The following is a 23,607-nucleotide window of genomic DNA, read 5'->3' on the forward strand; positions in this document are numbered from 1 at the left end:
ACCCTCAAGGGCTTCCAAATAATGGTACACGGACTGTTGTTTTCGATGAGACGTGATAAATATGTTATGGATCTTTCTATTCTTTTTAGAAAAAAATCCAATTTACATATTTGGAAAGAATATAGAATTATATTCATAACTTCAATATATATAAAATCCAAAATATCCCCATGATTATATTTTTATATCAAATAACAATTAAAACACGTTATATATTTTTTACGAAGCACAGCAAAATAAATATACAGAGAAATTCGATAATTTTATCAAATTAAACGCGCGGAAAATTTAAAAAAATATTATTTAGAGATATTTCATGCATAAAAAGTTGTATTACTTTCGATTCGTAATATTATTTTCAAAATATCAACCATTATGTCGCAAAATCTATCACCAAATATGTACTAGCAGTAAATTCGAAATTGATTCAGTACTCAACCTCGAGGTGTGTATAAATTACGAAGGTGCATGTTACGTATAGCATATTGGTCTCGCGTAATTAATATAAGCCGCACTAAGATTCTCAGGAGACTTCAAGTTGCACGAGTTTCGTTTCAAATAGCTCCTAGCACGTATCCCATTCGTTCCGTTGAGGACGATTTGCATATCATGAACGAAAATAGCGTATTATGAACAACCTAAACTTTCTCTAATGACTACTTAGATTTAACCGTAAGACGTATACAAATTCTATTAACATTCAAAACAGAAGCAAAAAGAAACGCTTCTAATCTATCTTCATATTTCACTTTGAAATACTCTCTTGATTTCTGATGGTTTCAGCGACGTATTCACATTGCCCTCAAATTCATGTTCTAAATCGGCAAACGGTCACCAAAAAAAAAATGCATACGCTCTATACAAAACTCATGAAAATTGCAAGAGCACAATGCCAAACGTTTTCTCCTATTTTTTTTCGTACATATTGTTAGATGGCCAAAAAATGGAATCGACTATACGCGATTGTTAAATGGCTGTGCAGCAGTTTGTGATATTTTTATAGGTGCAGTTGTGCACAACAGTAAAACGATGATGTCGGATACATGCAAGGAGCATTTTGCATCGCTTTTTCAGCGTGACGAACCACTTGAATTCTCGACCGCAATCGCGGATTGCATCTTTAATTTACCGTTGTTGTTGCGTATCGCCCGGAACTGTGTACAGTGCAACTTAACCGAAACAGCTTTATCGTGCGCCCTCAGGTTTATCGCGGCGCACTCACATAATCTCAGCTTTATTTATGAATTTGGGACGCGAAAGTCACGTTTAGTCACGAGAGTTAACGCGAAATCGATCGTACCGCCGCAAGAAAAGCAACTCCTGACAGAAGTTTACCATGGCGTTAAGGAACGTGCGTTTAATCCTGCGAATTCGCAATTAAGAGAAAAATACCGCGACGAAGGAGATACCGCGTCACGGTTTTCGCGTGTAATCTCTCTCCGCTAGCCGACGAGTTTTACGGTAATTACCGCTTACTCAGGTCACTGCTCATGATACTAACACGGCGGTAGAGTTTAACACCGGCGGTTAACCAAAAACGTAGCTTGTCGCGCAGCTCGTATCTATTAATTATTTAACCGTAACTTCTCGTTCGCGCGATAGGAATTAACGATATACATACATGTACGATTCACGCGCACGCACACGGAGATAAATAGGCACGACGTGTGGTATTTATTGCGTGAGAAGATGGGCGGGCGGTAAAATATGAAATTCCGACGATTGAATATTTCCGAGAGGAGAGAACGTGGTCAGAAATATTTAAGGTATATATATATACGTCCCGAAGGCGTCTCTGGGGGAATTACGCCGTCCGTGCGCGTTTTAGGATTATGCGAATGTCCTGTGTAGCGACGATAGCGCAGAATTCGTACTTTTCATCGGGAAAATTCGATATAAAACGTTTGCATTACAGCCAATAGATACACACGCAAATATACGCTCGATGAAATATATCAATATCCCTATATTTTCGACATTATATCGCCCTTAGCGAGCAATAAATTGAAGCAATTATTTCATCAAATTTCATCATCAATATAGCAATTTGTAATACAACAATCATTCTTCGCAGTACTTTATTCAATTGAGTATCGAATAATATAAAAATCCCCGACGCAATTTTTGCAAATATTTGACATCGCAAATTGCCGTGCCGCGATGCAAATACAAAATAATAAGAAAATTATGTCTTTCGCTGCGTTAAATTCGCAGTAAAGTAGCTGCATGCAAAACGAAGGAAACATAAAAGTTAAATATTTATATTCAATCGAGATTTTATAATCAATGAGACTTTCCGTGGAGCAACGGCGGAAAGCTGCGGGCACCTTTTAACCGTCCGCATCTGCGATGCAGATGTCTGCACGACTGAGGGAAAAGTTGCGGGTAACCACGCAGATTTTCGCCGTAACGGGATTGACGTCTCGCCTCCTATTAGATACGGTGACCTGCGATGCGATTGCCATTTACAATGCAGAGCGCGCCGATGACTGTCGCGCTTTTAAAGACGCGCGTACGTTCGATTGCTCACTTTTATAACGAGCTATTACCATTTTCCGCTTAAACGCATTCGCCGAATAAACTCCGCGCGATCGAGTCGCAGCGAGTTTCGTACGATATAAATTCGAATTCTGGATTGAGCTCGGCATCCCACTGAGCGGCACAGCCAATTTGAAGAGGCATCACACGTCAAAGGCCGGCAATAAAAATATCAACTCGAAGGATAGCGCTGCGTGAGAAATTAGTTTGCAAATCGACTGCTTCACTATCTGTGGCAAGTTAATTGCTCCGGTTGATGGAAAGGTGATATTTTTAGAAAGTTGCACGTTCGAAATAGATCCCAACTAGAATTTACGTTCGGTCAGCCTGATATTGCACAAGGTCCTGATCAGGTGAGGTATACCGAAGTAAGGTATACTTGATAAGATCCTGATCAAATGAATGTAAAGTATTTTGAAGTAAGGAAGTAACATAGCTCACGAAAACTGACTTTTTATATTAAATTTAATCATTTAAATTTTATATTAAATTATTATTTTTTCTTTATAAACAGAATTGATCGACTACGATGCAGAATACTTCGTGTATATTGTTCCATGTAAGTCAAAGGAATTTATTAACAAATTCTATGTGAAATATTTAGTTTTCTGCATTTCTTTGCCAAAAGAAACAAACGTAAAAGTGGCCATTCCAGCAATTTTCATAAAAGACTTCCTGTTTAATATCCCGCGCCATTTGCATACATTGAATAGGAATAAAAATAGGAATTATGAAGCCGCATGTATTTTTCAACATTGCTGAAAAGCATTGCTATTGTACATGTCCATAATTATGGCCCAGAAATTCGTTCCATGTAGGATTTAATTACATAATACAATGCAACGCTCTCATTCTTCTTTTTAATACGATTAACGGATGCACACGAAAATCAATAAGCGCACTGATTTTACATTATTTCATTTTTCAGACCATTTATTGATTAAAAAAACGATAATCAGAAAAGATTAAGATAAAATTGTCGCATTGCAAAAATACATACAGTTGATAATCATTTCTAATTTACTTGTGAAACACATTCTGAAAAACTTTCTGGATATTGCTTTCTTGCGTATATAATATTTATAAAAAAAACTCAATAAAACTCAAATATGTACTCTCAATTATTTGAGAGATATTTGGAAAAGAAAGAAAAGTAAAATAAAGAACATAACATAAATAAGAGAGAGAGAGCGCTCATTAATGTGCGAGTGATTCGCCAATCATACTATCTAAAAGTTTTCAAATAAAAAATGTACCGCACAGTTAAATCTGCTGAATGCATTCCTACTTCACACAACTTGTAAATATATTTACAAGCTTTTAATTACAAGCGTGTATTAAATAACACTGTTGTTTTCGGCAGTACTGAAAAACAAATACGGTTGTACAATTTTAACTCTAAAGTACATACTAAAGGTACAAAATCAATAACAGTCTCACAAAAAATATTGCGACGCTTTTAGATTTCTCCCTACTTCTATGAATTCTTTAAGTAATTTAGAGTCGATTTTCTTTAACGAAAGTTTTGATCACATCCCATCGCTTTTCACAACTTTTTAATATTCAAGATTAAATATCTTTCTAACTAATTCTCGGATGGAAATTCTGGTAAATAAGTTCACTTCAAGTTAAATGAGGAATAAGATACTATACGAAACTTAATTCCAACATTCAAACGATCGGACAAGATTTTGATTACATTTATGTAGTATAAACAAAAATTGATTTATTATCCTAAGTACTCGCATTGAGAAAAAAACATTGGTTAAACGATTTATAAACGTTCTTTCTAAAAATTTTTTATACTTTTAAAACATTAAAAGAAAATACATAAAAGAAGCCATCTAATATACAGCTATTAAAACCATATAATATATAGCTATCATATTACGTAGCTGCGTGCAGTCACTAATTTTTCATGGAGTATTTTTAGACCGTAACAATCAACGAAGCAAGATCAGAAAGCTGCATGCAGCTTGCGATCTTCTGCAAGATTTTCCGCGGCTTTGTCTATTGAAATATTCAGAAGTTTAAAAAGAATTCATAATCTAAAGAGATATCATTTCTGTAATATTTTTAAAGAAATTTTGTTGCATAAATAAAAATAATAAGACTTTGACAAAACTTTCCGACAATTTTCAAATATATAAATAGATTTTATATTACAATTATTATTTATATTCACACATTGCATTCATACTTTTTTGTGACATGTCCAAAAACGAGTCTAGATATTGTTCAATCTACCAAATGTAGGGCAAAAGTAAACATCAACTCGATCTGTCCATTGATTTAGCGATTACGGCCAACAGATGCAGCTACCATTTAAATTCGTCCATTTCATTCCGTGAAATATTCGCGCCTCTTTTTTCCAAGCTCGTAACATACGTGAAAAGATATTTATGATCACGCGACACCATCGCGAAGCAGGATAAAAAGAACAGAATAATAGCAGGATATAAACGATAAAGTTTTTCGGGTTACTCATATTCTTTATGCACCGTATTGCGGAGAGTTCTACATACGCAAATAATCATCGTTATGAATAAAAATGAGATTGATCGGTATGAATAAAATGTCTAGGAAATGTGAAAGTGTAAAGTTCTAACTAGATTTGTGGGATAGAAATTATGGATAACAAAACAGATTCGCGTCGTACCGAATCTACTTGGTAATAAAATTTTCCATTTCTCGTCATTAAACACGGAAATTAAACACGAAATTAAAACACTGCTGCAACAAAATGCGGCATCGGACGAAGAAAATTATCTGTGGAATTAAAAACTGCGCAAGAAAAGCAAATTCAAAATTGATATAAAAATAAAATTCATATTTTTCAAAACTCCACTTGATGTATCTCTTTGACGAAGAATGTTACGGAACAAACATAATCCAAAAGAGTTCATACAAAATCATTTTAAAACTATACTTTCCAAACATAAAGTTACATTTGTTTTTATTCACTCCATCTTCCAACTACTGGTCTCGAAAATTAAACTTTGAGACGTGTGACAGATCATTTATCTAAATTCCTCTTTTCGCGACACTCTGCCCTATCCGGCGTTCGTCTCTACCGACGCTTAAGTCGCGACGTTTATTAGAATCGTATCAATACTGATGGGCTGAAAAAAAAATTCACTTCTCGTGATATCGTAAGACGGAATGGCGGCTGCTGTGCGATAACGTTTACGATTGTCGATTCTCTCGCGCGATGCCGATAAACCCGGTGCGAATAAATTTCAAAGTTCGGAGAAACTTCGCACGACCACAAAGTTTTATGAAGGTTGTAACGACGTTGCAACTGTTCAGACGCAAAGCGAGAAATATACAGGAAGGTATAGTTCTACAGCAAGAAGACTACAGGAAGCGAGAAAGAGAAATAGATAGAACGGGAGAGCAAAAAAGGAAGAAATCGAAGTAAAAGAGGAAAATAAGAAAAGAACGATAGGAGACAGAGAGAAAGAGAGAGAACAAGTGATACATCGGACGAAGAAAATTAAGCGAAGCCAAAATCGTGCTCCGGCAATCAAGCGATATGCATGGAAAAAATCAGCTGATAATCATGGCCACTCTAGTCTGTCGTGCGAAATAAAAGACAAGAATCCGAAATTCGCCAAGTCTATTCAATCTGCCAAATGCACAAAATATAGACGCATGAATCGGAAAAGCTTGAAACGAGCAATTCTATTTCGAACTGTGTATATAAAATTCGCGTTCCATGCGTTTATTCCATCTACGCTATTCATCTTCAATTTTAATTTCCTGAAATGTCGATTTAAATGCCATCGTTGGAAAAAGAAAAATATAAAGTCAATTAAAGGCGATAAACAAGAATTTATAATTTTCGACATTTTTCTCGATAGCTTTTTACAAACACATAAACATATGTATGTATAAAACATATGTATAAAAGATCACCTGATAATGTAACTTCAAAAGAGCGGGAAATATGTGATATGTGAAAATCAATATTTCATTTCCGCCATTACAATGAAAGTCTATCGGAACCAGTTTGGATGATTAACTTATTGGATATCCATCTCCGATGGAGAGCCATGACACGCGAAAAGAAAAAGCTATTATCTCTATTCTCGCTAAGGGAACGAATACAGAATTCCACGAGAAACTATTCCATTTTCATCAGATATTTTTCCATTTGTACGCGATATTCATATTTTTATTGCCATAAATAATTCATGAATTAAAGAAAATAGAAAAGTTTTTGCCAAATAACACTTCAAAAAGTTCTTACTTGCTTAATTAAAAAAAACTATTCGCTTTTTAATCTAAAGCTTTTTATTAAAATATAATTTTAAAATAAAAAATTAAACATACGTATAAATGAGATTAATACATTTTTACAATTTAATGCAAATAACTAAAAGTTGTATAAGAGAATTTTGTGTGTGCAGCTCTCTGTGGCTTTCTGCATACATTGTAAGAGTTTATTCAGATGCATACGAGAGGTTAGAAACTGCCAAAACTATTTATTTATATAATTACATTTGTGCATCTAATTTGACGGTACGCAGCTTGCCAATAGTTGCGTTAATAAGCAGCTAATCGTGGTCAAAGCTACTAGACGAGCATAAAACAAAGTTAGCCGGACAGAATTATTCGATATTTGCGGCCGGCAAAGTTGTGCTGATGGGTGATATAATTCGTCGGCAGCGATAGAATTACATCGCATACAAATGGAGTTATTTCCCGTGTAACGAGTCACATGAGAGATGAGCAATTCGAAACATGATTTAAATACGTAAGATACGGAAATCTCTGTGCGCGGGTGAAGCGATTAGCGGATAACGAAATTTGGATAATCTCCATAATTTTCCGATTACTCAGATTTAATCGGCCAAGTTGAGATGATTGAAATTACAATTTGGAATAACTTTAAATGAAGGAAAATGCCGCCCGCTGCCAAAACATTTCCTAACAAATATGCCAACCATTTGTTCGGGCTTCATCGGATTCGAAATCAATCCGGTGATCGTTCAAACCAGAAAATCAATTACTGATACCGTTACAAACGCGGTATTCGTAAAGCGATGAGAAAAGTGCAAAAATGAAAAGAAACTCAATCTATTGAAACAGAATCAAGTTTCTATTTGTGTTCATTCATTTGTTATTGCGTTATGTGAAATCCAAGAGTTTTCATCACATTTGAGAAGCGTGTTCTTATTTAAAATATAGGTTGCGTGGGGCCTATATAAAAATACAAAATTAGATAACTTTTTTATCGACTCTGTAAATGTTCCTAAATAAATACGTGTCGCGCGAAACACCGCCAACTTTATTAATAGCAACGCTCGCTATGCTCACACACGCCAACTTTTGCATAATGCCTTTTTCCTTGTAAACACGGCCATTAACACTTTTATTATTCTTCTCATCGCCATTTTTTTTAGTACTTTACGGCATCCGATAAGCCGTCGCGAAAAATGCCACGGGCAATCGGATCATAAACTAGGACCGTGGACCTATGGTCGGTGTCATAAGAATAATCTCACGCTTTCCGGATCGCCCTTCCCTGCGGTGAAATAAAGAAGGACCATCGCGACAGAGACACCAACCACACGATGTGGTTTATAGCGTAATAATCCGTTCAACCGCGTATACAGATATATTCATTGTAGTGGAAATGAGAAAAAATTTATGAAAGCTCACACAATTATTAAAAACAAAAACGCAAAATAAAGCTCAAATCTTTATCGGTTTTGACTCTGCTTTAGAATTTACGAAATTATTTTCCGGAAAAGAATACTACGTTATAATTACTTGTCATGTTAATTATATTCAAGCTTTATTCACAGATTTCGAATATTTATTGAAACTAATAACATATTATTACTAAGATATTTTTACTTTAAATCTTTTTGTATATGCATCGATATAATTTAATAGATTTCCTTGTTTCTGATATCCTCAATACATGCACGTAAATAGCAAATTAATTATTCATACTGTTTAAATATTAATGTGATTTTAGAAATCAGCCAAAAAACAGATGTGTCTTTTTTCATTCATGATTGATCGAATTAACTGAACTATACATACATGTGGTCTTTTTAATCGAAACTAATAATGCATTGTTGCTAAAATTTAAATTTGATTTTAAATCTTTTTTTGCATGCATCGATGGAAATTTCGACAGATTTCCTTATTTCTGATATCACCAATACATGCACATAAATGGCAAATCGATTATCTATTGTCAGTCATGCTAAAAAGAATGCGTTTTTTTTAATTTATAACTGATCGAACAATATATGTGATAGAACAAATGTATGCTCGTGCATGCCAGAGCTTCTTATTTGCGAAATCATTGCGCGGAAACGTAATCTTTCGTGTGCTACGATGGGAACGACACGGTCGAAGAATTCGGTATTGGTACCGCAGACCTCGAATTTTAATGCGCAGTACGAAAGCACTCCGAAGAAAAGTTTAAGCGACGCGAGATAAGTGGGACTTAAGTTGCCCCCGTCCCCCTTAGACCCCTTTCTTTCCGACCTTTCCTCCTCCTCACCAAACGGACGATTTACGTAACGTTACTTCCGTCTCTCGCCGTTGCACCTCTTTTCATCCTGGTAGCGGGCTCCAATAGGAGCGCATAAACCGCGAAGTCTGATAAGCCGTACAGTGCCGGAAAAGGTCCGCTAAACTCCAAACGTGACCGAATACACTACACGGGAACGCGCGCGTGTTGCAGTGGATTTATGCAACTTTCATGATTTAGTCCATATGTATATGTATAGATATGTTAAATCGGAGTTTGATATGAATAGTTTGACATAAATAGCGGTTTGAGAAAAGAGCCGTAAATAAATCAAAGCTGAAATTAAAGGATAGAATGTTATTGCATATTTTTTATGTTATGAAATTTTCAGGATTTAAACTTGCAGTGCAATATGCAGTACAATATGTTAAATAGAAATTTGACGTGAATAGCTTGACAACAAATAACAAAGTAAAAAAACATATTTATTCTATATTATAATTTAAAAAAATTAACTTGTCAAAAATATATTGATAATAACATGATGAAAATGAGAAATTATAATATGAATTCCCGAAAAAAAAAAGATTTGATCGTAATAATGATAATTCTGCATTCAAATTAAAATTCTCTTTAAATTTGAATTATCTTTTGTAATAAATTTCATTAAACGCAAAGCATGCGACGGCTAGTGAAGAGATAATTTCTATCAAAAAATATGTGGAAAGCATTCCAAAATAAAGCGCTCAGCACATATTAGTTGCTACACAATGTTAAATATTTTGCAGGCCTTGTCAAAGTACCTCGAAAAAGGTGTATTTTAATGAAAGTGTCCCAAATGTGATATGTTACATAACAAAATCTGATTACACGCCGTTCATCGAAGGATGGCCGGTTGCACAATAGCCCATCTTTCCGAGTTCGATCCAATTATTATCGCGATACGCGCTGCATCGCGGACGAGCGGAAAACGTGTGCTATTTTCCGAAATGGCGTTACACAAAATTTCAGTCGCTCGCTCGCTCGCTCGCCGGTGTAAATTATTGTTTCAATATTTAATGCGCTTGCCCATGCGCTTGTGATTTTCATGGCGGTGCGCCATTCTCAAAATCACATAGCAAAGAAATAATTCATATTCGTTACTCGTGCGTGCGATATAAAATTCCAATTGTAATTTCCCTTTGATTTACCGACCGTACGGTTATACTCCATTTGTCGGATGCATAAAAGCGGTAGCCGGCTACCGCTAAACTCATGGACATGATGGATAATGTACCAGTGACACTCGCTCGTAAATTGCACACACGTTCTGACAATAGTTCTTTCTTTTTCCTGTCATCCTCCACACTTGTATTATTTCTTCCTTCTCGAAAGTATGAGCGTATTTGTTTTGTTTCAAAACAAAAGAGAGAGAGAGAGAGGGAGGGGAGGGCAAAAATGTGGAAGAACGCGCTCAAAAAGTGCATATCCAATATAGGTATGTTGCGATGACTTATTTAAAATATTCAAGAGAGAGAATTGTGTGTGTGTGTGTGCGGAACAAAGAAACGTGATTTATTATTCGAGAATCTAGTATAATGCATATCGTGTATTTCGTCACTCGCATCGCGAGTCGGCTGTAATTACTCATTGAGTATCGCGTTTGTATACGAGCGCATTAATGAGCAAGAGTGCATTCGCTCTCGTATATGATGCAATCTAGTGCGAAATTAAACGTTAGATGCCACTGTAATTAGCAATAACTAAGTATTGTCGAGTATCCGGATCAAAGCCTAATTAAAGCTTGTTATCCATACACGTTGCAGGCAGCAATGCTATCGTGGTCCTGATATTATATTTTGTTCTGCATATCGAACATTTCTCCGCATTCATATTTCTCCGCCGCGACGCTAACAAAGCACTGAAAATTCTTTTTTCATTAATCGACGATGCGAATAGCAACGAGACTTCGCATATCCCGACCGATATTTTTAACACGCGCGTCTGCATTGCAATAATTTGTATTATTTTAATTTATTCTTGCGAAAGCATCCTTTCCTTCATTACGCGAGCAAAGATCGATGCCGTCGTGTATTAAACTCCGCCCTCGCAAATTGCAATACAGTCGTCAGAATGATATCCAGATTTACGAGCACGAAGAGCGAAATTTAAGCGTCTGCAGTTGCATATCACCGCATGGACACGGCACTGAGATACGGCGCGCACGTTACGGCTGATCGCGTTTAACGGAAACCAGTACGAAACGGCGCTTTTCCACTTGCGCCGTATATCACCTGGCGCGAGGGCGTCTGGTGTGCAACGTGAACTAATATAAGCTCAAATGGGCAAACTCTTCGGTCCAAGCCGTTACGTAACTCAAAACTAGTTTGCATTCAACTTACTTGGAGTGCCCGCCAATTCTGATACGTACCAATTAAGTGTGCTAAAACCGCATCAACCTAACGCTAAGCTTGTGGGCAATGTACACAACAAAAAGCGCAAAACTCATCACCAACATTCGTGCGAGCGAAATGATCGATCATCGAATCATACGTGATAAGTGGATCTTTAGATAAAAAGTCCGAACAAAAGATCAAAATTAATTTTATTATACATTCGTAAATTAATTTTCTTTAAATGTAATTTTATTACTCAATTAACGTGTGTGATCTTGCGAAATATTTCAAATTGAATGAAGCGCTAGAGTCCACATATTGACCATATATCAAATACGATGCATAATGCACTTAATGGTTAAGTCAATTCGTTAGTGATTCCCCGGGCGTTTCCACCGGTAATACGTACGTCAGCATCAGCAGCGGAGCCACATGTGATGCACGATTACGCGAACGGCTGACAGCCCCGTGTAATTATCCCGAGCGAGTATTGTACGCAGTTACTTGAATCCAGCAACTGTACTCGAACCTAGACTGAACTGAATACCGACAGGAAGCAACCGAGTAAAGCGACCGGAGCCCTACCACCCATTACTGGTAACGATCTTTTTACCCCGCATATAACAGTTACGTGTGTCTCGGACGCGCGAGGAAGAAGAGAGCGGAAAATTGAGGAAAACAGGAAGAAATATCGAACCAAGATTTCTGTTCTCTGTAGCGCAGAGAGATTGAAGACGAGTATAAAGAAAAAAGCTTATAAACGACGACGGAAAATATGTTAGGACTTCAGCATATTAAAAATAATAAAGCCACTATCTGAACTTCGAAGTATTAAGATATGAGAATTTATATATTTTTATGTACATTAATTTTATCTATTTTAATTTCCGACTTACTTTACCTTAATTAAAAACGTTTTAATAAAATAAAAAGGTTCTTTCCTTTGTGAAATTTTCACGGTCGCTTTTATTATCATGGTATTATCACCTACAATTAAGCAATTTTATGGAATTAAATTTCAGAATCGCAAAAAATAGATAAAAATCTCATATTCCATTTCAAATTAACCGTAAAATTTTACTGTGAGGCAAAATATTTAATATTATTAATAATGAAAAAACTAGATACTTGAACAGTGATATGGAAGGCAATAAAAATCAGAAGCACAGTTGTCGGAGCGCAAAAACTACAAATAATTTGTTTGTAATATTTGTACATTAATTTATAATTTATAATAGTTAATAGTTATTGTCTCCTGTATCATTCATTATCTTTGAAGAATCACTCGCTACATTATTAGATATTTGAATTAGAAAGAAATTTTACTTAAAATTTTAGTATGTATTCAACTGACGTGTGTTTCTAAAGACTTATTTATTCATTAAATCTTTGTATCTAAATTTAAAAATAAATACTGATGTCATAAATCGCAAATTATTGCAACATTAATCAAAATACGTGCTATCAAGCTCGGAAATCACAGGAGAATTATTCGCACATTTGTATAATAATCAATTGCGGATTGCTAAAGAGACTTCACAACTTGCCGTATTCGCGCAACGTGCGCATGCAAATAATGCCCTACCGTCGACGCGGCGCAACATTTTACATCTAGGATACCATGCAACTATGTTCGCAAACTGCTACGATTCGCTTCAATTATAGACATTATCGTTATCATGTGACTGTAAATGCGTAGATTACGATTGCAATCTCGGTAATGCGCAAGCTCAAGTGAGCAAAGGCACGTAAAGAACTTTAGCAGTATCAGTTGCAGGCAAACGCCAAGCAAAATAAAGTTATTATAGTGGATATTTATGAATAAAACAAGAAACGCAGGTAAATGCTACTATTTTCTTCTTGCGAAATATTAAACGCTTTGAATTAATTAAGTAGCGTGTAATAACATTTATCTTTCTTACTATTGTGTTTTACCGTAATTACCATCTTGTTTTTTTATACAAAGTGTTTAAATTTACCGACTGCTCTTCTGCTAAGAAAATTGCAAGTGCTTTGACAAAACATTAATAATCAGAAGTTTATTCAGCATAGCAAATTAAAAGTTAGTTAAATATCAGAGAACATAAATATAAGTAACTGAACTGTACTTAAAGAATCTAATTTAAAACTCAACTTCTGAGATATTTAACATTAAAATTTTAGAAACTGTAATGTATAATATTATTTTAAAAAATTATTAAAAAATTTTCAAAATATTTGATTCAATCACAAAATCATAATATTTTTAAATTAATATATAACATAAATCGGACGTGTAATTACAGAGTTTAAAATAATTGTGATGTAAATATTAATAATGTATTTCTCTGCTGAAATCTTGAAAACGCAACACGCGACACATTTGTTCGTTTTAACAAAGAGCAGTATTTAATAAGCCGCTCTTATGCGCGACACTCGTAATAAAAACCAAATTATCTCTCTGCTTGACACATGCGTGTATGTGATTTTTGTATGGGAGGTAAAAAGTCATGAATATATGACGCATAAAGTCTTGCCATTGTTACAAAACTTAATTATATTTCATTTAATAAAAGCGGACATGTGCTGCGACAGCTGCTGCGATGAGAGATCCATTTGGGCACAAGAATTATAACGATAATTGCGATAACTTTAAAATATTACAAAAACTGAATATAAATATCCTTCTATTATTAATTAATTTTACTTGCTACCAACATGTACATACTAATTACTTAATTATATCTGTCATAATAAGATAAAAAATGATTGTGTTAATTTAATGTCAATCTTTTATCATTCTTTGTAAAAAATATCTGTAATTTTATCATTTTTACAGTAGATTTTTTGTTTCTTTCTCGTGTTAAATAAATCTCTCATTAAGAAATATTAATTTATTGATTATTATTTAAATCTTTACATATTAGATGAAGAAAAATTTATCTCCAAAAAAATTTAATTCAGGAAAAATATTTTTCTATTAAGTTCTACAATTTTTATAGTCAATCTTTTATGCAGTTAGCACTTCTAATATTTTCATAATTTCATGTGTGTTATCTGTTACGGTGTGAGAAACGAATGATGTATTTTTGCCGTAACTACTGCAGTTGTGTGGTAAACGTTTACCATGGCACTCAGGCTAAGTGGAAATGTTTGCTTTTATTCATTGCTGCATTGGATGTGGAAATAGGAATTCACACAATACATGCGGACAAAGTATTGTTCGCACGTTAGTGTTAGCTTAAATCGTTGGCTATCGAGTTTAATAAACGTTCCTACAATAAACTTTAGTTCTAATCTAATGTCATGTCATCTCGAATTGAAGTACGACTATGACTACCTATGCCTGCCATTGCTGAATAAATAGCAACTCGATGCACATTCGAGTATGAAGCGCAAACAAGAGAAGCGCATTTCAGAGATTTCTGTCGAGAGGAACGATATTGCAAATATCATGAAGCATAAAATATTGACGAAACGGAAGCGAAATGTGTGTTTATTTAAATAATTTCAATAAAAATTGCATACGAAAACAAATAACGATCTTTTCATTTTTACATGTTTCGTGTATGCATATAATGTTCCATTAAAAATAACGACCAATATTCCATCATATAAGTACTCGAGTAAACCTCGAATTATTACAAAATTGTTGCAATTCGAGCACAGTCGCCATAAAAATAATACCATTCTAAACTTTGGCCGTTCGGTATTTCGTAAACAAGTTTCCGATCTGTCAGTGTATCGTGGTTGCATATTGGCCGCACATATTAAATTGCAAATCAGGTGCCTCGCGGGTGCTATCGTCCAACTTATTAAGTGTCCCCGATACGCGAAAACTTTCGGCACCACTCGAGAACTCTGGAGAAATCCCCCGAAGAAAACTGTTATTAGATATCAAACTTCCAGATCGTCGCGCAAAAGCTTGTGCCGAGCTTAAGAATATTTACAAAGTCTAAACATCTTCTTGTGTCACGATTTTTTCTTTGCTTATACGTACGTACAAAACATATTTCCGAAAATCTTGATCATCCGCTATTAGAAAACCGCGCTTCACTATGCACATGAATAATCCTGTCCGAACAAATAGCGAACTTTTCGTCTAACTCAAATCCGGCAAACTTTTTCCATTTCGCGCGCAACAATTCTTATAATAATTTCCATAGCGAGCAGTCCACTAAATTTTTAAAAACACATCGAACACGAAGTTTGTAAATATTAAATGGCTCTCTTTCGAACAAGATGCTTCCTTGTGCTTTGTTGTCAAGCATTACGCTAACAAAAAGAATGATTAATACAACAGGAAAGCACAAATTGCTCAGCCGGTTAAAACATGTCAAGCGGCATGTAATGCATACTTCAGACGTTATTAAACTAAACGGTAATAGCACGTAAGCTCGATCAAGTTGCAAATGCATATTATGCAGTACAGAATGCATAAATTATACGCTAAACTAAGCCAGATCGTCTGAACGCAGCCTAGGATGCAGGGATGACGGAGCGACGTTCATTAAACCTGCAGTTGCAACAATTAATTGATAGAGTGCCGCCGCAGATCCAGTGAAACGTAAACACCGTATGATTGATATTCCGATCAAAATTAAAAATTAAAAAAATATTCTTTCAAGCTTTTTCAACTCAACTTTTTCAACTCCATACAAATATGAAAGTAAATACTATTTTATTCCTAGATGAATTTAAATATTGCACTCGTGCGTTATTGTTTGTGCGCGATTTCTACCTTTGTAATGAATCTAATTAACTTACAAAAAAGTTTTTGCAAAAAAGACACACACTATCTCTCCGACTGTATTTTTATAATTATGAATATTTTTACGTATATTAAATAGAAAATGTAACTTAACTTAGTTATATTTTAATTAATCATTTTTTTCATTTGTTTCAAACATCAATTATTCTTAATAAAATGGAAATACATCATGCAATTATGCTAATTATCAAACACAGAGAGATATTCTAAAGCTTCATTAGTTTCGATAGATTTCGAATAGATATATTATCTATTGTTCATGCCAATTACGTTATTTATGTAAACATCAGAATGTGAAGTCCCGATCAAATGATATCTGATTGCAATATTTGTTAGAATTGTTGTAATTATCAGAGCGATATGATGGTATCTTTGCCGTTATCCCTATGAGTTACATTTCCCATGAGAAATGTATCATTATGTCGGTGTAGAAGGTAACAATAGCTGGTCAGGATTAGTATTATCCATTGTAGTATGCTTAATATATGCCTAATATGAAGTTAATGTGCTGCATAACATTATCGCAAGTGTAATGTGTTTCTATAGCGATTGAAATATATATCCACCTGCAAAATTATCTTTATATCCCCACATATTTTTTGTCTGTTTTATTCACAGTTTCGTAAGGTTAAAATATCTGCATCGATTTTAAGAACGTGAGCAAAGCTCACGGAATACAATATTTGTGACAGTTTGGCGATCCTCCGGCTCACGTTTCACCGCAAACTGTGTCGTTACGGAGGCGGTGCTGCAGCAACGGAAAAATTCTGCTCTGGCAAGCATACCGAAAACCATCTCAATCGGAAATGTAAGGATAACGAATCGACGATACAATACGCGTCTATTGTGCCTGCCAAGAATCGCGGAACTATATTCACCTGCAAACCGTGAAAAGCCCGTTTTCTGCTAGAAGATACCTTCCGCTGTTGAAATTGCTTCCCTGATCGATATTCTATACGAAGCTACCACTCTTTTGAATAGTAATAACGAAATTCGGGGTGTGACACATCTGATAGAATACGCGATTCATTCTAAACTTTATTTGTAAATCCATACTTTAACTTGAAAAAGTCTACAATCCATTATTCAAGTTTTATTTTATCTAGAAGCTGCAAATAAAAATTTGATTTTAAATAATGTATATGTCTCCTGTTGCTTTATTAGCGATGTAACTCATTTTAACAAACGCAATAACAATAAAATTTCCTAGTAAAATTTCAAAAACTATACAAGTAATAAAATATTTATTCTAAAATTGAAATTTAATAAAATATTTTGTCTACAAAAATGCATAAAAACACAAATACAAAATAAAGATGTAAGTTGTATAAACACAGTATTCTATATATCACGTTATTGTTAAATTACGCTTTTATAAAACAACATAAACGAAGGAAAAATATTCAGACCTTCGATAGAAACAAAAGACTTGTATTTCTCCCTCTTCTTCTCTTGTACGTTTTACTTATCTCGAAATTCGCCCTACGTGCTCTCTCACAACTCCAATCTCGGGAACACGATTGCATCCCGAAATAAAGCGGGAAACAGCAATGATTGTTACCTTGTTCGCCGGCCCGCACGACGGTTGCACGAATCGCCAATAGAATGATGGCGAGGGCGACGTTGATATGCAGTGGATAGCGCCGCATCTCCGAAATGAGAAGGGGCCAGTCGCTACGTGCTATCTGTACGCTTCCTCCTCATGCCCCTCTCGACGGAGTACTTCGGGGCCAGCCGTGCCCGGGATTCGCCGTGAAAATTATCGGCTCGAGGCGCACTTGTGTATGGCGGTGGAGTACCCTTGTGTCTCACTGTACTATCCTCCTTAAGCTGCGTCCAGTATTTCACCGTCGCGAGCACGCCTCTCTCATCGTTCCGTCTCGTCACTCTCTTCGAACTCTCGGAAACTCGCCATCCATCTCACGTCTCGTCATCATTTATTTCTATATCCCGCTTATCTCGTGTTTACGTGTTAAGCGTGCTCGGTCGCGAAGCGAGGATACGCTGATACCGGGGGAAAGTTCAGTATCGTCTACCTGGGGTAGAGCAAGCGGCGCGCATTGAAAAACGGGAGGAGCGTGGCGCACGCTTTCGGCACGTCAACGCGAATTATCTCGCGTGGCGGGAACTCGCGGCGACCGGACTCGCGGCGGTTCGCGGCCGCGAGCGACGTTCGTTGCGCGGATGCACCGCTCGTGCACGGTGGACTGAGCATGGTGCGCACGCTAATCGGTTTTTCACTCGCCGGTTCAATTCCATTGACTGTGATTTACTGCGAGATCCAACACGAAATCGATCCGTCCAAATATCCCGGCGATCAGTAATAAATGCTGTAGATTTTTCAAACTGTTTAACGATAACATATGTTCGCCCCGGTTGTCGATTTAAATTCTTCAAGAGCCTCCGTCGTCCTTGATCACGTAATATTTGATTAATGGAGATCTTTTTTTTATCTATATTATGAGTAATATCGTGGAGGAAACAGCGAATCACTAACTCACAGATAGATGAAGTCGCCGAAGATCTCCCTCTCTCTCTTTCTCTCTCTCTCTCTCTCTCTAGTCTCTAATTCTTTGCTTCTTGTAAAAAATGGCCGTAAGAGGCGAACGAAGTTTTGTGCCCGTTATACGTGCTTGAGAAGTTAAATTTATAACACACGTGGCATGTGCGGAAAAAGTTAAATTGATACGTGTGTCGATAACGCTTCAGACAAGCAACGTATCTCAGATCCTCGGTGTGCAGTGACTACATGACTGTACACGTGCGCACGTCCAACTTGAGTTTTTCTCGCATCCTCGAAGAGAGCCCGTCCCACTGGCCCCTTCTTTTCCGCCATAAATCACCGACTTTGCTGTGAGGTACCCTCGTATAATCAGAGCTTTCTCCCTCTCAAAGCGGACGAAGGGCGACAGTTTACCGAAAAAAATTCGTTATTCCGCCGGAGTATTTTTACGGTACGGAGACTTCAAAGTCGCGATCCCTCTTGGCGGTGTTTAACGAACGCGAATATTTGCACGCGTGCCAGAACACACAGACGGGCGCGCAATCACGCCGCTCCCAAGACGAATTCTCGCGCTCCATAATTCGTCGTTAAATCCCTCACGGAAACTTTGCGGCACTTTCTCATTTCGAAACTCAGTTAATTACTTGCGAGAGTTTCGGTCTCAGCGAAAGGTATCGCAAGCTATCGTATTTTCTAATCGTATTTTCTCACAATTATTATCAACGAGAAGTCCGATCACTCGAGGACTCACCGATCACCCGATACGTCTCAATCGTGCGATCACACCGATCGCAGATTCACACATCAACGTGATCCGGCGGATCTTCCGCCGCTCGCCGCCGCGTTAACACACATCGCTGCTGTGTAAAAATCTATTTTGCCGTCTCGAACGGCTGTCACACGTAGATCTCGGCCTACACGTCCGATCTCCGCGATGAGCGGGATGAGGATGAGTGGAGTTCGGCGTGACACCGGGACCGACAAGGGATACTGGCGCGCGTATGGGCGGACGGACGCGGGCGCAGTGGCGCGAGCGTACAACGAGCCCGCCGTTCTCGCGCTTTTGGTTCGGCGGCCGAGCGCCGGCGACGCCGCAGCCGTGCAAACCCGATGATTCTAGGGCGCAGACGTAGCACAATGCAAAAAAATTCGTCCAGGAACAAAGATTTTCTATCTGATAGCATGTAAATGCAGGCATAACGATCAATTCTATATAGAATGTCCAATAAAAATATTTTATTGACAAAACCTCTCCACTGTTCTTTGTTATATTAGATAAATAGTAAAATATTAACGTACAAAAAAATAACTTGTTAAATTAATTGACATAATTGTTGATTAGATTTAACACAGTTATAGAAAAAAAAACAAATTTATAGAAAAAACAGAATAATTATATTTATATTGTATATTATAATATTTTAGCAAATTGTACTTCTCTCATCTTGATATTTTATAATTTACGTCAAAATTATTCTAGAAATACGTTAAACATAATTATTTTAGTGTTATCTTTGTTTATTTTTTGTTGCGAGAAATTATTTTTTCGCCAGTCGTATTATAATACACTCTGCCTATACTAATATCATAATTAATAGAGAACATATGCAATTACGCAAGTCCCTTAAAAGGATGTAAAAGTTAAATATAGTGTACGTTTATTTTCAAACTAAAAGCAAAAATCTCTTGATACAGATAATTAGTTAACAAACCATCTATTTTGTGGCAACGTCATCAACGGCAATCATATTTTATTATTTGTTTGATACAACAAAACAAACTATAAAGTTTTATCCGTATAATTCCTCCACATCACTATGCACCATGTCGTTCATTTATCTCACGTTTGTTCGTGATAATTTCCTCTACACTGTATTGGGTGTTTCTGGCGTACATTCCCTCAGACGTGAATTCTCGGGCGAATTTAAAGTCGATCTTTGTTAATAAAACTGGGCGAAACATCGATTTCTATTTTATGGTCTTTTTAGTATATTCTGCTATCCTAATGTGTATTTTGCCAGCTACACGTGTAAAAATGTTTGAATAGCAATGAATGCAGACGTTTTTTGCCTCACATAAACGTTGAAAAAAATGCCAATTTTATTTAATTTTCCTAAATAATCTTCAACTGCGAAATCTCGATTGAGTGCCACTTTCTCAATATACAATACAATATAATTTTAATTAATAATTTTACTCTATTATAAAGTAAAATTAATTTTTGTTTTCCAATTGAATTTTAAATTCAATTTTAAAGTTTAAATGTAAATTTAATTAAACTTAAAATTCAACATAATTTACAGAAAAATTCTATTAAAATTCTTAAATTAATTATGTATATCTTTGTAATGCATTTATTTATAAATTAAATCTCTAAAAATGTTATTTATCAAAATTTTATAAATTTCACTTATACTAAAACTACTAATACATTGTTAAAAGAAATGGCATTTTTCTTAATTTGATCTCTAGTATCTGTAATGGACAGTGATGGCACCTGTGACATCCCATATATCCATCGAACATTCCACGATAGCAACTTTGGAAATTGTTTTTCGAAGGAATTGGAAAAGCTCCAAAGTGAACTTTCCACTCATCGCGGCGATATCTGCGCGGAGAATCTACGCGAAAGTAAATGAAAGTCCAATAATCGATATGTAAATCCAGTCAAATAATTCTAATGATAATGTAATGAGATTGTGCACGATATTTTCTCCTCTATTCATAGTTATAAATGGATAATTCGATTACGAAGTAATTAATTTCTCTCAGACAAAAAAGCTTGTTGTTGCGATCGAAAACTACACATTATATTACACGCATAGCGTATAATATAAATGGATTTTTTAAATATTTTTAATAATAGTTGTAATATAACGTTTAATATTATTTTATTTTTATTATAATATTAATTATTCAATTTTTAATTACGTGCACAAATGATTATTTATTTTTGCCTGCAGTGTATAAAAAATGTTCTCATTTTTAAAAATAAAAGAATAACGAATGTTTGAGAAGCATTAACCGCGCAGTTCTTAGTTCTTCATTGCCAACTTAATTTATTCTAAATATAATTAATATGCGAAGTAAAACAAAGTGGAAAATATAATGCTTTTTTAATCAATAAATTGAGTGTAATTGTTTGTTTTCGCGTAGAATAAAATCGAAAAAACCATATAAAATAATTACGTTTTCTTCAATAATTATAACGTAATAAAAAAATGTAATAATGACTTTACACGAATACTTAGGTTACACAAAGTAAGCGCGGTTAATTAAGAATTAGTTGTTGAACCAGTTCTACTCATACTTTTAATTTTATTCTAACGCAAAAAGGCCAAGGTATTAAATGTTAAAAACTAGTTTGTTAAGCATCTAAAATGCGGAGAATCCGTTCTCTGAGAGGAGAAATGTGCGACTCTCGGGACATTTTGTATGCGAATGAGGAAAATCTGAGCAATGCTCATCCCGACTGTGTCATCCCCCGCTCGCGGAACGTCGCTTAGAAGCACTAAAGGCAAGATATAGAACTTTTCGCGAACCTTTCGGTGTTGGGGTCGCTGGTCTTAGATCTCTCGAAAGATTGAATGGAACTTACCATCCCTTGGGCTGTCGCGATTTTTCCCTGTCGACTGTTCGCCACTATTCAACCTTATCGACGCCGAGAAATCCCGGCTACGCGAATGCTTAATAATAAATGATTTATGGACGGATGTATGCTACTATGTCGCAAATAAATAATTCAATAAAACCTTAACAGTGTCTCTCACCAAACTAGCGTTTCGCAATTAATGCTCTCTCAATCTTCTATACAATCGGCAAGAAAAAATACAACTGCATATATTTCATTAACTTACAATTATCAGAAAGCTATTTTGGATAAATCGAAAAATATTTGATACGAGTGATGAAATATCAATAATCGCGCTTATTTAAGATACGTATTACGTCTCGATCCATACTCGTATCTTATTGCTACTTCGACAGAATAATGTTCACAAAGTTCAATTATGAAAGTCATCGCTTTGCGGCAAAACCGCGAGGTCGATCAAAAGCTCGCTTGTCCGCGCCACCGATGACAAATGCGAGTCAGGAGCAGATTTACATTTCGCGCTGATCGAGTTTAGAAAAAGCATGGCGAAACCGCGCGCGGGATTCAGCGGCGGGTATCAGTGATGCTGCGTGATTAATTAAGTACACGACGATGAGCCTCAGAGAACACCCAGAGAAGCACTTCGGCCACGCGATGATAGAATGGAGCTGCCGCTTCCAGACACCTGTGACTCTGGATAACGAACAAGAGAGAGAGAGAGAGAGAGAGAGAGAGAGAGAGAGAGAGAGAGAAGGAGAGAGCGAGGGAGAGAGAACAAGCCAAGTAGTTCAATCACCTCTCGACCGTTGGCCGTACCGACGAATTTCCGATAGACATTTAATTATCCCCGCTCAAACGAGAGAGTACCTTTAAATTCCACGAGAACTCGGCCGCCCGCATACCAACCCGCCCGTGAGTCTGTTCGTTACATGCGGTTAGCGCGTAAGTATCGTGGCGAAAAAAAAAGCACAAAACGCAGTAGCCGCAGTTGCAATCCGATATCCATTGTAAATTGAGACACCCCGGTTGGATTATTTTTCTGATATTTAAATGTGGTAAACTACCGTTTCACTTTTTGTTTTTTGAACTATTATTGCACTTAAACTGCAATAATAATTTTTACTTTGCAAAAAGTGAAAAAGTAAAATTTTTCCAATCATGCACAAAATTTATGTTATAATAATTTTTTTAAGACACTGACGGAAAATCAAACTTTATCTTTTTCTCAATTTTTATATATATTGATAATGCGATGTAATAGTCTCAATATAAAGATGTAAATATCACGATATCGTGATACATTTTTTTTTTATGCAAGCAATTAAATCGCGCATAAAATATCCCAAAACTGTG

General features: G+C 35.9%; 1 protein-coding gene across 2 annotated transcripts in view; it reads right to left on the reverse strand.

Annotated features, from left to right (window-relative positions):
• LOC105675135 (alkaline phosphatase-like) overlaps positions 1-23,607 on the reverse strand; it is a 181,594-nt gene that overhangs the window by 154,297 nt on the left and 3,690 nt on the right. The window contains exon 1 of one of the 2 annotated variants that reach the window (XM_012372016.2): positions 17,721-19,769. The exons of the other annotated variant lie outside the window; for it this stretch is intronic. Within the exon in view, the coding sequence (XP_012227439.2) occupies positions 17,721-17,808 (88 nt within the window). The 5' untranslated portion in view covers positions 17,809-19,769. Of the gene's footprint in view, positions 1-17,720; positions 19,770-23,607 lie in introns of those variants that run through there. 2 annotated transcript variants of the gene reach the window in all.

Source organism: Linepithema humile, chromosome 3 (assembly GCF_040581485.1).
Source record: "Linepithema humile isolate Giens D197 chromosome 3, Lhum_UNIL_v1.0, whole genome shotgun sequence".
NCBI classification, from domain to species: Eukaryota; Metazoa; Arthropoda; class Insecta; order Hymenoptera; family Formicidae; genus Linepithema; species Linepithema humile.